At 37.0% G+C, this 19,002-nt stretch overlaps 2 protein-coding genes across 2 annotated transcripts; one reads left to right on the forward strand and one right to left on the reverse strand.

Moving 5' to 3' along the window:
- The first annotated feature begins 4,568 nt into the window (after positions 1–4,568).
- Positions 4,569–6,041, forward strand: LOC135155824 (uncharacterized). The gene has a single exon (XM_064106095.1). It carries the CDS (start codon positions 4,569–4,571, stop codon positions 6,039–6,041), a length of 1,473 nt encoding a protein of 490 aa, XP_063962165.1.
- A 900-nt stretch (positions 6,042–6,941) lies between these two features.
- LOC129269493 (ADP-ribosylation factor-like protein 4C) lies at positions 6,942–18,417 on the reverse strand. Its single transcript, XM_064105850.1, has one exon. It carries the CDS (start codon positions 17,050–17,052, stop codon positions 16,471–16,473), a length of 582 nt encoding a protein of 193 aa, XP_063961920.1. The 5' UTR covers positions 17,053–18,417; the 3' UTR covers positions 6,942–16,470.
- Positions 18,418–19,002: the final 585 nt, after the last annotated feature.

Consider the following 19,002-nt stretch of genomic DNA (forward strand, 5'->3'; position numbering starts at 1 on the left):
GAAGAATGGAAATTCTAAGCAATCTTTGAAATCGTGAAAATGGTTAACTATATAACTAAACAATAATGCGAGCGCGAGAGGAAAATTTCGAGATTTACACCTAAAAATATGATACTTTATTCATGTTTTGTAATTTATTAAAAGGATGAGTAATTGGAAATCTTCCTACATTATATAATGCGAAAGATTTACACCTAAAAATATGATACTTTATTCACGTTTTGTAATTTATTAAAAGGATGAGTAATTGGAAATCTTCCTACATTATATAATGCGACCGAGCGCAAAGCGCGAACATAAATTTTGGATAATGTGATCTGAAACTGTACATATATAGGCTCATAGGCCCGAATTCACAAAGGTGGTTTTGAAAACCCACGGTAGAGTCCATGGTTTATGCAGATTTCCTGTATAAATTACGCTTAATTTAGCGCGTATCGGGCGCGTGTATAAAACATGTCCTATGCTGATGCGCGCATTTGTCACAGTGCGCCAAATTGACGCCTGTTACCATGGTTAGATACGCTATTTTATTCATGAGTCCACTGTTTTTAATCATGAGTCCACTCTTCAAACAGTGGACTCATGAATAAAATAGCGTAAATTTTACAGAGCACTTTCTAAGATTTGTAAATCAAACAAAATTAAGTTCGATTTCCGACCTGAAATATGTTTTGTATATTGACTTCAAAATTTGATATTTAAGCTCCATATTGAGCAAGATGTGTTAGCACCTAAAAGGCAATGTGAGCGCGAAGCGCAAGCGAAAATTTTATATAGTGACATGATATGTTTTTCTAAAAATGATTTTAAGTCTTCCCCTCATTTTATTTTATTCACTCGTCTTCCTCCTCTTATGTTGATCCGGCCTTTTTTTATCCTCTTTTTCCCATTCTTTTTTTCTTTCCCTCTTTTTTTTTTGCTCAACCAATAGGGGGAAGGCCGGGCCCCTCCCCCCTGGATCCGCCTATGCAATGTGCCACATTGTAAAAAACATGCATAAAAATTATGTACGATACAGTATACGGTCGGCCGAGTGTGCCAAATAGGCATAGAAAAAGTACCCCGGTGCCCATTGCTATCGTACTAAGATGTGGAAAGACTACAGGTAGAATCTACACGTCCCGGGTTTCCGGCTACTCGTACTCTCTAAGGGTCTTTTCCTGGGGATTCTTATAGATACAAGTATTTGGGGCATTTTTTTCAGAAACGGACCCATGTCTATAAGGTTTATTCAGTTGAAAAATAGGACCCATTGCTAAGGATATCTTACAATAGCAAGACCCATGTCAGAGGGTTTTTTTTTTTGCGAAACGACCCACTGGAGCGGCACATCCCCGTATGCGATATACACGAGTACCCCCCCCCCCCCCCCCCCACACCCGATGGAAGTACACAGCGGGGAGAGGATAGAGGGCAGCCCCATGAAAATTTGAATTCATATATTTTTTACATAAAATTTTTACAAAATATATCAAGAGCGGTGTGCAGGAGTCCTTTAATTTCATTTTAGAAAATGCAACAACGCTCCATGACAAACTCGGTTGATTCGTTCCCTTAATTGCATTCGAGTTTCTTAAAAAAATCGTATGCCTTAAAAAAAAATCATGATTAAAACTGTTCGCGTCCTTGAACAGTCACATTCAATTATTCATTGATTCTTCTGCTATCAAACATTTTTAAATAGCATACATTTGTTCACGCAATTTGTTCTTAATTCTCTCTCTCTCTCTCTGCAGTTGAATTAAGTTACCCCCTCCCCTAGGCTAATATCCGAGACATTTTAATACTTGTCATCATTGCATTGGCGGCAGAAGCCAAACAATTTAGAGGGGACCACCAAAAAATTTTGACATGCAAAAAAAAAGGTCATATATCAACCAATATTTTAGGGGGGACCGACAAAAAATTTTGACAAGCAAAAAAAAAAAAAAAAAAGGTCAACGAAAAATTTAGGGGGATCGTCCCCCCCCCCCACCTCAAATTTAGGGGTCCCCCCGCTTCCGCCGCCTATGCTTGTCATGACCAAAAGCATTCAAAATCTGTGTTGAAAGACTTCTTGGAGTTACATTTCGATCCATCTTTTTTTTATATAACTATAATTTGTCATGAAACATTAATTTCGTTTTGTATCAGCACCTTAATTCATTTTGCCATAGCGAGGAAATGACATTATACATCTGTGTTATAGACAAATAAGCTAATATACTGTTTATATATTTATACTGTTTGTATATTTTCCTCCATTTATCTGGATATATTGGATTCAAATCAGATGACGCAATGCCTAATATGGGGGATAATTGTGATTATACGGCGGTAGATCAAAACCAGTGAATTTCCTGTTCTGTAAAACGAATTGATGTAGGCCCAGATATGGGTTAATGTAAATTATCCTGTTCTCCTTTTTAACCAAACATTCTTGCTTAAAAAAAATATATTATTTCTGCGGCGAGCAAAGCGTCTATAGTATAATCTCATTAGAAATTTATTGTTAACTGTGGTAAGCATATACGTATCCAAAATCCCAAATTATGAGAAATAATGGTACATAAATTAATGCTATATAACGACCGAGAGAGGATATCGTTCTTCAAGAAAAGACAATTCATCTTCAGTGAAGCGAACGTCCTACGTATTTGTCCCATCGATCAATGTCAATTAATTTCCCTCATGTTCCAATCCAGAACAGCTGCCCAAATACAATACAATGAGGATCGAGTAATTCGTTATTGTTCTGTCTCCCTCTTTTGACAGGGTTTCTTTCTTTCTTTTTTTTCGAAAGAATAAAAAATTAATAATATCAAGAGAAATTATTTCACTACGGAAGTCCATTGATATTTTATACTTGACCTTTCTATTTTCCCAATACGATCTTCCTTTTTTAAATTTTTATCAAAAAAAAGAGCTATATTAAGTACTGCTCATGCATTGCAGTCCCATTTTCTTTTGCTTTGGCCTAATATTACTTTGTCCTTTAAAATTGTTTTTTTTTATCTTTGGGCCATACATACCGGATTATAATGATCTACCCAGCAATACAACAGGAAGGGAAAAATACCAACCTCTATAATTTCTGTAAAATAGGCCAGTGTGATTAGAAAACCCATGCTCAATTTATTTCTCATTAAAACCATATGCTCCGCCGGAGGTGATGATAATGAGAGTCCGTTTTCAGCCTTTGGCATGAGTTTATTCATGTCGAAATTGCAATTGCGGTGTTTAAATAGGGTTTGCTGTTCACCATGAACTCTATACCCCCCCCCCCCCCGATTATGTCTAATTATCTTTTATCCAGAGGTAGTCAGAACCCCGGGCACTCCTCTTTAGAAAGAAAGGAATAAATGTAACGTATGCAGGGGCGGAAATCTCTCCCAAAAGGTAGGGGGGGGGGGGGACAAGGGGCTGAGAAAAATTTGACAAGCCAAAAAAAAAAAGGTTATCACCACAAATTTAAGGTCATTTCGACGAAAATAAATTTGACAAGCCAAAAAAAAGGGTTATCATCCCAAAAGTAAGGTCATCTCGTCCTAAAATACATGTTTTATTTCGATTTTGAATGATGTATTTATTACCATCATAAAAGACCAAAAATATTAGGGAGGACATTTGATATTGTGTCCCCCCCTACTATTTTGAGTAGGGGGGACACGTCCCCCCTGGGATTTCCGCCCATGAACATATGACGGCCATAATGTCCTACCATTACCCCCCCCCCCTTTGCCAAATTCTCGATCCATAACCTGGAGGGAAGGGGGGGGGGGGTGCGTCATACTGAAGTTATTGTAAAGATTGGGTTTTCAGTAAACCATTTTTCTTGGATGTCCTTTGAGCAAGGAGTTACCAGCATTTGATTTGAGAGAAATATCTCTCTTTATCTTTTGTTTGGAAAACTAAATCTGTTTCTTATTCTTACTATAAATTACAAATAAATTATAAAATCTTCGTTTTTATAGGGCCTATACTTTCTGGGGCAAATTTGCCATCTTCATAACCATTGCTACATCACCACTACCACCATCTTCATTAGAGTGATTGTTACCATCGCCATTATTATCACCATATTCATCATTACCGTAATATTCACCATCTTCATCAGTCACTTTTGTCATTCTCAGAATTATTATTGCCATCATCTTTATCATAGTCATCATCTTCATCATACACAGTCTCTATTGCCATATCTCCATCATAGTCACCATTGTCATCATCTTCACTAGTTATCATTGATATCATCTTTATCAAAGTCACCATTGTCATGATCTCCACCAGTAATCATTGATATAATCTTTATCATTGTCACCATTGTCATCATCTCCACCAGTAATCATTGATATCATCTTTATCATTGTCACCATTGTCATGATCTCCACCAGTAATCATTGATATCATCTTTATCATTGTCACCATTGTCATGATCTCCACCAGTAATCATTGATATCATCTTTATCATTGTCACCATTCTTGATATTCTTGCTCCCTTAGTCGGGTCCAATGGACATGCTGTCCATAACTCTGCATCGTTTGTTGATTTCCTGCGCAGCGAAACCATACAGGAACACGAGGTCATGGTTTCATTTGATGTGGTGTCATTGTTTACCAATGTACCCATCGACGCCGCATGCAAGGTCGCACTTAGCAGACTCGAACGCGATGAGAGTCTACCCGAGCGCACACAGTTATCTCCGGCCCAGGTAACTGAGCTTTTGAGTTTTGTTTTACAATCTACGTATTTTATGTTTGCCGGCAATTTCTACGAACAGCAAGAAGGAGCAGCCATGGGCAGCCCTGTTTCCGCAGTAATCGCTAACTTGTTCATGGAAGCTTTTGAGGAACGCGCACTGAGTATTTGCCCGCCCGACTGCGCCCCTAGAGTTTGGAAGCGATACGTAGATGACACGTTTATTATCACGCATAGATCCGCCGCCGATGACCTTTTGAGCCACATGAATTCGCAGCAGCCATCCATCCGTTTCACCATGGAGATGGAGTGCAACGAGCGCATTGCCTTTCTAGACACTATGGTGCACCGTGACACCAGCGGCCGATTGTACACCACCGTATACAGGAAGCCCACGCACACCGATCAGTACATTGCTTATGATTCGCATCACCCGAAGTCCGTTAAGCGCGGTGTAGTGAAGTGTCTTTATGACAGAGCTTCACGCATCGTTACTAAGCCCCATTGCACAGCTACAGAGAAGCAACACATCATCTCGGCTCTTATTTCTAACGGTTACCCGCGCTCCTTTGTTAACCGCGTTGCTAAGAAGAAGAGCGCTCCGTCCGAACAGCCTGCGCAATTTAAATCCGCTATAGTAATCCCATTTGTTGATGGTATCGCGCATCTTCTCCGCCGGCGCTTGGAGAAGCATGGCATCCGAGTTATATTCAAGTCCGACAGCATCCGCAGCCAGCTGGTCCGTCCGAAAGACCGCCCGATCCCCGACAGACGCGATGGGGTTGTTTATAAGATCCCATGCTCGACTTGCGACAAAGTCTACATCGGTGAGACTGGTAGACCTGTGGGGGAACGCATGAAGGAACATCGCCGTGATGTTCGGCTTAGGCGCACTGATAGCTCTGCTGTTGCAGAACATGCTTGGGACTCCGATCATCCACCTAACTGGGATGAGGTCAGCTGCGTTGCTTATGATAAGCATTGGTATACGCGGCGCGTTAAGGAAGCGATTCAGATCCGTTTGCACCCGAGCAATATCAATAGGGACAGCGGCATTGAGATCCCTGATGCATGGTTACCGGCCATCCGACGGCATACTGCATCCACCGTTCAGAGCGCACGGTGCCCGCACCAGCAGGTGCCTGACACCAGCGCAGATGCTGATTGGCCGGCCGCATCGGCCAATCACAGCTCACGGTGCACGCTCCAGCGGGCACCAAGCACCAGCACGGACCCTGATTGGCCAGCGGCTTCGGCCAATCACAGCGCGGCTCACGCCCGAGTGGAGCCAGACAATAGCTCCCGACGCTATATAACCCGTGCGCAGCAGCGTATTTGCTCATTGCCTGACGAAGTCTAGCAGCTTGCAGACGAAACGTCGCTTTCGCACTACGTTTGCTACATCGTGAGACAACTGGTTAATTTCTTCTACTCAATCCTTCACCACGATGAACCTCTTCCACATCATTGTCACCATTGTCATCATCTCCACCAGTAATCATTGATATCATCTTTATCAAAGTCACCATTGTCATCATCTTCACCAGTAATCATTGATATCATCTTTATCATTGTCACCATTGTCATCATCTTCACCAGTAATCATTGATATCATCTTTATCATTGCCATCATCTTCACCAGTAATCATTGATATCATCTTTATCAAAGTCACCATTGTCATCATCTTCACCAGTAATCATTGATATCATCTTTATCAAAGTCACAATTGTCATCATCTTCACCAGTAATCATTGATATCATCTTTATCATAGTCACCATTGTCACCATTTACATCATAGTCATATTGTCATAATTTTCATAATGTCATTTTGCCATCACCTTCACCATCACCGCCACAAATCGTCAGTCACCATTGCGAATTTCTTCATCATGGTAATTATTGCTATCATCTATAATCATCAGCATGATGATGATGATGCTATAGCAATAGTAATGATGGTGATGGTAACAATGACAATAGTATTAATGATGGATAATTTCTTCAATTTAATTGATTTTAGATATAAACAAAAATCATAATCATAATCACATCACCAATGTCATCAACTCATGGCCATTAAAATTCAAACACAAAATTACTATATTGCAGCAACTATAGTTCATCAGTTTCATTCTATCCTTAACAAGAACTAACCAAAACCATTCAATGATTCAATCAGAAGCTTTTCAAACTCTACTGATTAAAAAAACCCACACAATTTCATCATTGAATATAAAACACAATATCATTACACTATGTTGGATGGTTTAAATTTTGTTTAATTGACTTTGATATAACTTTTATATTCATAACATATTAGGGCATGTATACTTCACATATTTACATCAACATAATAAGGCACATAACAAAAATTAGCATAGACACAACCACAACCGATACAGGTAGGATACTCATAATAAAATAGTACAATTGAATACAGAAAGAGTACAGATACAGACTTGGATCATGAATCAAAAATCATAGTCCATCAATGCGTAATTGAAGGCCAGAATGGGAAAGTTTTTAACAAAAAGTTGAACATGTAAATTTCATTAAAACAACTGAAACAAAACCATTCAAGGATTGATAGTGAATATTCTTGAACATGATCTAATCGGATCAAGAAATTATTTCAAATACATCGTACTCAGTCGTTGGGTTACAAAACGGGGGGGGGGGGGTCTTTGATGGTGGAAATGGGATCAGACAATTATAACCTCCCCTCTCCTAAAAATAAAAATGCTTTAGCTAGCATAAAATCCATGTTCATTGAATAATGCTTTCAGGACTTGAACTCTCACACAAATCAGAATTTTGCATAATATGCATTCAATTTACATTGTAAATTTCATTTCATTTGCTGACATTGCTTTTTGCCAATGATACATAAGCTTACATTCACTGTACAATTCATTCTACACTGTTATAAGTCATTGTTGAATTGACTTCAGCAAGGTTTACTTTGATTTACATGTAGATGTCTATTGAAGTTCAAGGTATTCCAAGCTGGAGGAGCTCAGACACAAATACAATTATCCTGAAATTAACTCAGTTGATAAAGTGACAAAAATACATCATGTCATTAAATGAAAGCAAAAACAAGGTAAAAGACAAGTTTAAGCATTGACATAATGATTCATTCTTAAAAGGTTGTTTTTTTTAAGAGAAATACATCTGACCATTTTAATTAATCAAGGCTTTGTGAAGATATAATCAAAAGCCATGGTAACAACAAATGTGCCAAGGAGGTGACTTCTGTTTGTTCAAATTTTCATTGAAAATTTGGCAAGCCTTAAAGTTCAAGCAAGTGTCCATCAATGATATCTTCCAATCATATCACATTACAAAAGGGATTAATAAAGTCTCTTAATTACCGGTTCCTTTTACAGTGCAGTTTCTTAAAATCGATCAGCAAACAGTGTTATGTAACCGACTCTGCTGTTTTTGTAATTAGTAAATCTACAACAATGTCGTGCTATGTACATTACATTTACCATCGTACTAATAATTCCTTGATCTAACAGCCGTGAAGTGAGGGTAGGTGAAGCTATAAAAAGACTGCTAATTAATGTAATGCCATCCGTTAATTTCATCACAGTTTTCATTTTCCGTCATTGTTTGATTTTGTGTATCTCTCTGTTTTATCTCCATAAATGCAAAATCATATTATTCTTAAATCATTAATGGTTATCGACTCTAGATCTTCTTTACATTCTGCATTTATTTTATATAATCAAGGCAGTATATTGTACAGGTTACAAATGTAGATACTGTGTGATATTTGTTATAATATTAATTATTTATCAATTGTTATGTCAAATGAATTAAGCCTTACAAAATATTTTCAAGGAAGCCAAAATTACAAAAAAAGAAATAATTATTTATCAGGAACATTAAAATCATTCATTATATGTGATAGAAAATCCATCTGTTTGTCAGAAAATTGGATACACTGTATCTCTATATCTGAAAAAAAATCAAACATGCATTTATACTGTTTAATTTTTAGTTTACAACGCATTTCAGTCACAATTCTTTTGATTCCTATCTCACAATAAATACTGTTTTTTTTTAGCAGCAGACGCCACTGCGAACTCGCTAAGTGCATGTAAGTTTGCAGTACTGCAGAATCATCCAGTTATCATGCACAAACTTACAAAATACAGTTTGTGGTTTTTTAAACACACATGATGTGGGTGAGATTTAAATCAAAATGTGTTAGTACACTGTACATTAATTAAATACATTTGATGATACATTAACATTAGATGAATATAATTTCAGTAATCATTATTATCTAATAAATAGTACTACAGTAAAAAAATATTTCATGTCATATATGATATCAGAAATGTCAGTCAGACAGCAGGGAAAATTAAATTTTCATTTTATACATCTGCATAAATGCATTTGCACATCTTAAAACAGATGCACAAGCACAGACTGTCACAGAATAGAACACTTCATGTTTTTCATGAAGTCATCAGTATTGTTTCCATGGAAACAAGGAACCTACTCTATCTCGAAGTTGTATGTGTGCCTACAGTATTGCAAGCTTGCTAACATTGTGATTTCAATAGATTAAATGGTGGTGCTTGTGCTCTTTTAATACCTGGAACTACATGGAGTAATCATAATCAATTTTGTCAAATACTTGTACTGTAGGTATTTTCAAAAGCCCTTCGGTATATAAATGCAAAAAAGAAGATACTTTAGATTGAGGAAAATGTTAGCAACTACACAGAATGGCAGGGAAATACATGTACACAAAGTACTGGAAAGTAAAAAAACACACACACATATTATTAGACCCATGCTACCTTTAAGGGTGGCAGTACCAAAGAACACACAGCGGAAAAAGGATCAACATCAACTTTAAGTTTGAAATTGTCATTTGAACACATAGACAGAATGACTACTATGGATGTAGCATGTTGTATATATGAAACAAAACTGACACCAGTGACAAGTAAAAAAAATACCAACAACATGGCTTTCAAGGTATACAGACTGCCTGCATAACTGAAATTTACCATACAGTTTTCACCATATGTTCAACTTTGAAATTCAATTAAAGGCAAAGAAAGCAGTTTGACACATGTATATTCATGCATGCTCATGTGACATTTAACAGCATGAAGGTCTATGCGTACAACGAAACAAAGGATCTCTATTTGTCAACTAGGCATCCCTGGATATTCATTCTGCATTTTTTCTATAGTATACCCACCACAAATGTGTGCTTATTGGGACACAGCAGCAAAACTTCTTAGCTTTAAAGACGCCCCTCTTAAAAATATAACCATTGATCTCTGTGTAAGAGCATCCTATTATTCTCTTTAAAATGGCATTATATATTCTCTTAGCTAGCATATAGGCTATATGCAACTTACATGTATACAGCATTGCATTTAGCAATCAATGTACAACCAGTATCCAGCGATTTACAAGAATGTTAGAATTTGATTGGCCTTTCAACATTGCATTCATCATAGAAAGCAATAGATGTTGCCTAGCAACAATATCAAACCATTTCTCTATACTATGACTGCTATGATTATACTATTGAAGAACCATGATTATGCTCTGCAATAATTTTCCACTTGATCAATTCCCAGCACCTTTGAAGGTCATATTAATGTAGGTGGGTACATACACACTATAATTCCTTTCAATATTACAAGGTACCTATATAAATCGTTGTATATCTTCCAAAAGAGAGTGCAATGCAGAATGTAGACATTATCCAAATATCGTTTGATCACGAGAAATGAAAATATAAAACCTACACATTCAATTACAAGGTACATCAGTGATTTCATCAAAATCAACTGGTAAAATTTCATGTTATGTCAATTTTCATGTTAATTTATTGAATGATCACAGTGAATATCATTCCCCCTAGCAAGGTGTTTCTCACTTTCTCCCCAATGTCAAGCTAAAGATTGTAGACATGTATGTACTAGTACTGTGGTCTAACGGCAAGTTGCCTAATTTTGAAATCATATTATTAAAGCCAGCCATGCAGCTACCAATATATTGATTTTTGCATGTAATTTGTGCCTCTGGATGTCTATAGATCGATACACACTGACGAGGTACACATACATTGCCATGGTACCCTCAATCTATTGCTTTATAAGAAAAATGAATCAACAGATAACAACCCCATTCAAAGCCAGCATGATGGTGTAATGCAATAGTGTGATACAATTCAATTTTATCAACACACCAATTGAGCGAATATAGGACTTAGAGGATTGATTTTCATTTTGTACTTTACGAAGAAGGAGGTACATGTACATTACTTTCTTCTACAATTTTATACCCAGTACTAAATAAATTAGGTTGTGATGTCCAATATTACCCATTATTGTTACCCATGGTTACCTAGAATAGGAAAAAAAAACACAACTAATGATGATTTGATCAATTTCTCACACTTTGTATATTCATGAAGCCCAAAGATCATTACATGTACAATATAATATGTTTATCAAGTAGATTTTGATATAAATAGAATATAATTTGATTAGAATATTGAATGTCAATGATGCCAATTTCAAACCCATGCTTGAAATACAGTGGGAATAATGATGGAATGCAATCAGAGGGGCCTATATGCCTACATACAAAAAATATTAGCAAAATTGAACTATCAATAATTGAATAACTCTATATCAACTGTCAAAGACCTACATTGCATAGGCCTATAGGAAAGTAGAACTTTTCTGAGGCAACATACAGAGAGAGGAAAAGGAAAATGCAATTTGGAGATTCATTCATCACAGCACAAATAGTACATGGGTATTCCATTCAGGATATATCCTTCATCAGTCCCTAATTTGCAAATGGATAAAGGTATCAAATCGCCCAGGGAAGTCGGTAAATAGTGTTGGCAGAAACCCATTCATTTGTAGAATGGTTGTGGATAAAGAAAATAAAAGCTTTCTCTGAGAGTTAAAAATAAACACAAAGCTTTCAGGTTAATTCATCTGAGCGAGATTAGTGTAGCAAATGAAAAAGCACTGAGAGCTTACTTGAATAATGCCCAAACTTCAGTTGCTCTGTGCTACATTCACTTTTTGTAGCTCAAAAGAAAGAGAGTGACTGGAGAGCTGGAGGAATGGGGGAAGGAGGCGAGAGGGTGGGGCCTAATAGAAAATATATTGTAGAAGAGGGCAGTTGTACAGGAATGTAATCAAGAATTTAATGAACATGGCAGATAGGCAATATATGAGGCAGTGAAACAATATTTTTATTGCACCAAATCAATGAGAAACCACATGTCAGAAACCTGGAAAATCTGATCATTTGAAACTTGTCTTGACAGCAACAATGATTTCAAAATTCAGATGTGGTATTTTTACATTTTCTTCCACCTCCCTGATGTAAATGTAAGAAACTCAATTCATTTTCTATTTGTACAATATTTAGGCTGAAAACAAGGAAGATGTACATGTACAAACGGCAGATGGTGATTGGTGAATAAAATGTACTCTACAACATTAACGGTCAAAATCTATGGGCTGCTAAAGAATGCAACTTATTCTCAACAATATCATTCATAACATAAACAAAACACCCTTTGTGAATGCAAACTGGGCATTCTCCAAAAATGATTAATTGCTTCACTGTAAATTACAAGCCTGCTTTTGAAAGCCAATATGATATTTATGATGCCATGTCTGTTATCAATGTAATAAAATAACAAACAATACTCTCTGTTTTCACTGATATCCTTGTGAGTGATTTATGGCAGAGTATGGCATTTCATTCTGCTTCTCTGTTCCCTAATGTTTATATGAAATGTTAGTACAGATTTATACTGGTACCAACAGGCCATATGAGTACATGTTTCATGCAGGAATCAAACATCAATTCCATATTTGATAATCTCATTGGAAAATATATTTTACACTATTACAGGTTCCAATCTCAATTCCAGGAAAATTTATGACAGTAATATTGATTGTCAAATGGAGCAATTTTTCTTATCAATTGATGTACATCAGCAAAAATATATGAAATAATATTCCCTCTACCTCTCCCTTCTTCATTCTCTGTTAATTGTAGTGCATAATCCCTAATTCGTTCATCTTTGTTATCAAATCATTACATAATTATAATTATTTGTTATCCTTATCATAAACCGTCAAATTTATGATTCTACATGTGCTGTACATGAAATAAGTAGGCCTAAGTAAAGACCACACACTTCTGCAAAAATACATTAATATTTGCATAAAAGTGTTTGAATTTGTCTTATCAGTTGTAGATAATTTTTTTTTAAACGTTCATGATGTCAACTGCATATGTTTGTGCAATGCGAACACACACATCTCAATCTCAGGATGTGAAATAAATGTAAACACAAAGGCCTACAAAATGTGAGTAGACTATGGACCTACAGGTACCGACAACTTGGTACATAACCTGGCAATTCTTCAACTGCGCTACACATTGTAGAACTTAACCATTCATATTAAAGCCAACCAGGTCAGACAATATCGCACCCAAAGCCAAGTGAATCAGACTTGGATCTTCCACCTTGAACCCTTGTTATCATAACAATTTATGATCCAGTGAAGAGAGCTTTTGACAAGTGTTATCTAGATTCTAGAGTCTAGACTATACTCCGGGACTATATACTCTATACCGACTGCGAATATTATTTTGTTTACTTTAAGTTTAAGTTACATGTTCAATGCAGAATTTATAATCCTACAGAGTACATTTATTGTGTTTAGGGGGTCAATATGTCGTCAAAATTGTATCTCTTAATGATCTAGAGATCTATAATTGCAACCATGCACCCACTGTAATCCACAGGTTAGCGGAAACACATGGTTGTATCTAGATTTAAATCAAGCAAGCAATGAATTTAACATGTTGACTATCAAAGGCCTTGAAATACTTAATACCACCTTGCCTTTTACTTTATTAAAAATTTTAAGCATAAATAGGACTTAACCGAAATTCTAAAATCTGGGCAAATACATTTCAACCTTTTGCACCTATATGTACACTTTTTTTCAGGAGCACCTATACAAGATGCTTCATGGAATTTCTGTTGGACCAAGGTGGTACACATTTTTAACAGTTTTAGTTGAAAAATGAGAAAGAAGCATATGATCACTGATCACTATTCAAGATTTAAAAGGCAAAAACTGTTATATTGCAACTGTCACTATAATGATTTTGATGCACAGTGACCAATATCCAATATGATTGGATTTCTAATCAGCAGTATAGTGTTAAATGGGCAGGATAATGATCTGAACAGATATTCCCACATGCGGCTTTGCATCATTAGCAGAGCGTTTCTTTCAACGTTTCAACTGAATAGAGTGACTTCATTCAACTTTTTTTTATCTATCTGTAATATTGGAAATGAAGAAGTGATTTCAATGTTTTGGTTGAGTAAAGTTTGAACAATGCTACATGTAGAGTGCCATAGTATCTGCATTCACTCATTTCACTGCATTGATAATCGAGCCTCCATTACACAAAACAATGTCCATTCATTAAGCCTGTTCATCCTTGTCTCGGAATAAATTGTGATACCTCTGATTTTGCTTTTAAATTGCTCTTTACCATCAGCCTACTATAATACTTATAGTCTATGTGTGTTCTGTGGAGTTCTACTATTCATACTCTTTTCTACCTTCCATCAAATAAAAATAATTCAAATTTAATTTTTAAAACTATGTATCTCATCAAAATGTGTTACCTGGCCTTAAAATGTAAAAGAGAATGGAGTCTTACATTGGATGTAAGGTTCCAACATTGGGCTTCATCCAGCTTTGGCTATATTATTGCTATAATAAAATGGGGGGGGGGGCTAGAGTCGTCAATAGTCATTTAAATCTTAGATAACTATTTGAATACATGTAGCATTACATGTATCTTGTCTGTATATAACAGATCATATCATAATTTTTATATCCCTTATTTTTTAACCCAGGACCCAATTTTATGAATGAATTTCTGTTCATCGATCACTACAGAAAAGGAATGAGGGGTATCAGAAATCACTAATCAGAATATTCTTGAAGGAAGGTAATGAAAGTCTTCATTCAGCTTTATGCAACTATACATGTATGTATGTATTACGGTATTGCAATCTGTTGTACAATATACACTGTATGCATTTACATTCACATTCTTTGCCCATCATTCATTTCATATTCAGTCATGAATAATACATTCATCTCAATGATCGATACAGAAATGCATGGAGTACTCTTGAAGATGGCTAACGGTACAAGAATGCATAATCCAGCTTAGACAACTACGCTTACTTCCTTCTTCTAGATAACGATAGGAATTCATTACTTTGTTCTTAATGATGTGCACTTTTGTAAGAAATCTGCTGGTATGAGATAGACGGTTGAAGCCATCTAAATGTTAAGATACAGTACAAGCAGAAATGCACCACAAGGTCAAATTTAATGTACATAGAGAAATTAAGACAGCTGCATGGACTGGTCTCCCACAATCTTCACCGAATGGCTCAGTATGGGGGCTCCAAGCATCACTTTGGGTGGAGCTGGGTTAGGTCCGAGATGGCTTGAATAAAGTGAATGAAGTAGACTTTCTTTCTTTCCAACTACACATGTATGAATGAATTCATGTTGTGATTCGGTACTGTTGTTGGGAGAGTGGGCATGGATTGCTGATAAAAATACATATTACATCAATACAATTATAACAGGAAATGAGGATAATGAACTGTGTTTTTTTTAGTGGTAAAGGCAATGATAATTAAAGCATTTCACACATTATTTACCAAATGGCGGAGCATGATTAGATAAATAAATATTATAATTTGTTAGTTGTTACCATTAAAAAATGATGATTTTATTATAAGTCTTGGTCAAGGGTAGAAATTCAAACAAGGCCAATGAAATTGATTCAAATATTCACTCTCAAAGGAGTCTATGTAGCCTACAATGTATGAGTGCATGTTTGATCACACTCTGATTGTAGGAAATTAGGAATGATTAATATTATGATCAATACACTAATACAGGCACTGTAAACTCAGAGAAAATGGAATTCTACTGAACACACACAATCAAGATATATCCAATAACCATAATTTACACTTTTAATCAACTGAATTAATAAATAATGGCAAAGGTGTATTTAAACCAAGGTACTTCTAGAGCATACAATGTACTGCATCTGCACATCACATATTTCAAGGCAATATTGATTGGTTAAAGATCAGTAAGAGTCACAATTAATTCAAATTAATGAAAGATTCTGTCAAAAGAACAAAGAAAAGGCCTATATTTCAATGAAATAATTCAAATGACAGAAATGTTTTTTTGTATTAATAACTCCTCCACTCCAGGAACAAAGAAGTTACCCTAACGTGGTTATCTTTAATTTAGGTTTCCTAAATTCCTACACTTACCCCCCCCCCCCGGCACCCTTCCCAGGGGGAGTCCTATGGGGAGGATGATTTGTATACAAAGAAATTAGAAAATTACATAATATGCAATAATTCATGAGTGTTTTTCACACACACTCCACTTTAAAATGATGCATTTCGTTGAACATCTGCTGCAATATAACATACTGTACTGTACTCAAGTGTTAGAATAAAATAGATAAGGCAGCAATACATAATGGTTCATAATGAGGTTACAAATTATATAAAACTTAAAGGTGGGTCTTTGTGGGGGGCAACAAAATACTGCGTTCAAAAGGAATGAGAGAGATGGTGATGAAAATGTTACCCCAAAGGATAATATAGTCCCCTCTCTCCAGCATCGGTTATCTCCCTTTCTTCTGTTGCTTCAGCAGTTTCCGATGCTTATCGATGATATCTTTCAAGGTGTCGAGGACTTCTTCAAACCCTTCTCCTGTCAACGCACACCCTGCAAGCACATTCACTGTATGCTGCTGTGTCCTCAGCTCAGGTATGCTCAAAGCCACTTCGATGTTTGCCGCACCAACTGCTTGCCTCAGGTCCTGCTTGTTTGCGATCAGCAATATCGGGACACCCTTTGTCTCCTGAAGTTGTGCAACCTTGAAGAGTTCACACCTGGCTTCATCAAACCGTTCCTTGTCCGTGCTGTCTACGACGTAAACAATCGCATCAGCAGCTCTTGCGTACGATTTCCACAAAGGACGTAGCTTCTCCGCTCCACCCGCATCCCACAACTTGAACGTTGATCCTTTGGCGGAGCCCTTCTTACATTTGATCTTTTCTGTGTTGAAGCTGATCGTTGGGACAGTGTTCACATATTCATCCAATTTGAGTCTGTACAGCACCGATGTCTTACCAGATTCATCCAAGCCAAGGATGACAACGTGGTATCCATTAGCAAGAAGACTCCCAAATATATGAGCCATTTTGGTAACTGGTAATCATTACACCTGGGATGTGATGATCAACTATTTCCTGATAAAACTCTGCCAAATAAGTGCAATTTCACATTTGGATGACAAAGAACACACAAAACTTAATTCACTGCATCAGATATCAATCACTTTACTTGTTATATAGTTTTATTTTGTTCCCACAAAAATCAAGAGTCAAATGTGATGTGGGTGCTTCCAATCTGGTGAACATCAGCTCCCAAAAAAATGCAGAGTTATAAAACAGAACCGCTATAAGGGTTCTCTCTCTATCTGGTCAAGAGAGGCATGTAGTAACACTGGTTGGTTTTTATCAATTGAAACAGTTGATCAGTAGATAAAGACGTGTTGAATAATGCATGTTCAACTCAACTCACTCAATATTTTTTGCAGGTACCCACAAACAAGGGAAGGCCCTACATTAAACTAAGTATAGAACTAGTAAAGACAGTATTAGATCCGGGTAGAGTGAATTCCAGACAGTAAATGACATCTACAAACAAGACAGGAAACCCTCCTTTCCAGTTTAATTAGATCTGGGGTGAGTTTAATCCTTAATGATAATCTCCTTTACAAGGTATTGTGACGTCGTAGGTGAGTGATCTGGTTATTGTCTGACGTCTGTGATGTCCACTCCCACTCAAAAATTTGATTCAATGGGACAATGGCTTCCCAGTTCCATTCTGATCCTCCTTCCCTGTGTCTTGATGCAATGAAACGGGAGAGTTAATAACCCGCTGAATTTATCATGAGGCATGTTGATGATGACACTGCAGATGCAGCGAAGATGATTTGAGCAGCTCAAATCGCTTGCCGTTGCTGGGAAGCGCAGCGGCTGAAGTCTACTCCGCGGCCCCCGTCTCGTACCGGTATATTCATTTCATGATGTTCCTCCGGCCGGCCTCGAGAGGAAAGAAATCCGAAAAACGAGCTCCAGTGCATTAAAATGGTGTACCCTGTAGGTCATAGGGGTCGAACGTACGATTTATAGTGTTCTGGATGAAGATGATGACTAAAACCAGTATACTGGAAAAGAGTTCCACTGGGTATCACTGCATGCTATGCCTGCCTAGCGCCTCTATGCACAGACGTAGGGCTAGGGCTCGACTGGACTCACTGGTTACGTTGAGTCGACACCCATCGCGTCGCACCTGTTCCCTGTATAGGAGATCGTTAGCGTTGAGCGAGCGTTTATCTGCATCCTTCATGCACCCCCTTGATATCGATTTGTTTATGTTGATTTTCAAAAGGCTTTTCGGATGGGTTCTGATGTAGATTTTCAATGTGAGGTCGGCGTTAAATGATAATACGAGAAAAATTAGGGTATTACACTCGCAATTTATGGCATTAAATGTTCGAGGTCAGGAGCCAGCCCCGGGGAGCCAACCTTCGTGTAAGGGGGTATTAGGGCGTGGTCAATCTTGAGCGTTAACTTTTATAACACAACGACTCTGACAACAATTATGACGAGGAAGATGGTGACCCCAAAAGTAGTTTTCTTTATGTTCTTCGGGATATATCGCTAAAAATCCCACTTCTGTATGTATCATTATTTCAACAATTAAGAGTCTCTCAGTGCATGTCAAATTCCCGGGGTAAAATTATAGATCATGGCTATAATAATTGCTATTATTTGATGATGATGTGCACTAAAGGATTGGGGGAAAATCGAAGAAAATTATACTTTTGTTAAATTATTACTTTGCATTTACAGCATTATAATTTATATTAAAATTCACTTGAATATTTGACGATATTGACCTCATCATACAAAACAACAAAAATAAATAATATTAGATGCATGGGGACATAGATCTATGATCTATGTTCCCATGACAATGTCCCATGTCCCCTATGTCCCTAAAAATGACAAGCCCCCCCCCCCCTCCCAGGAAAGACCCGCTCCCCTCTCCCAGAGATGCGTCCTCATGTACATGTACATGT

Source organism: Lytechinus pictus, chromosome 10 (genome assembly GCF_037042905.1).
Source record: "Lytechinus pictus isolate F3 Inbred chromosome 10, Lp3.0, whole genome shotgun sequence".
Classification (NCBI taxonomy): domain Eukaryota; kingdom Metazoa; phylum Echinodermata; class Echinoidea; order Temnopleuroida; family Toxopneustidae; genus Lytechinus; species Lytechinus pictus.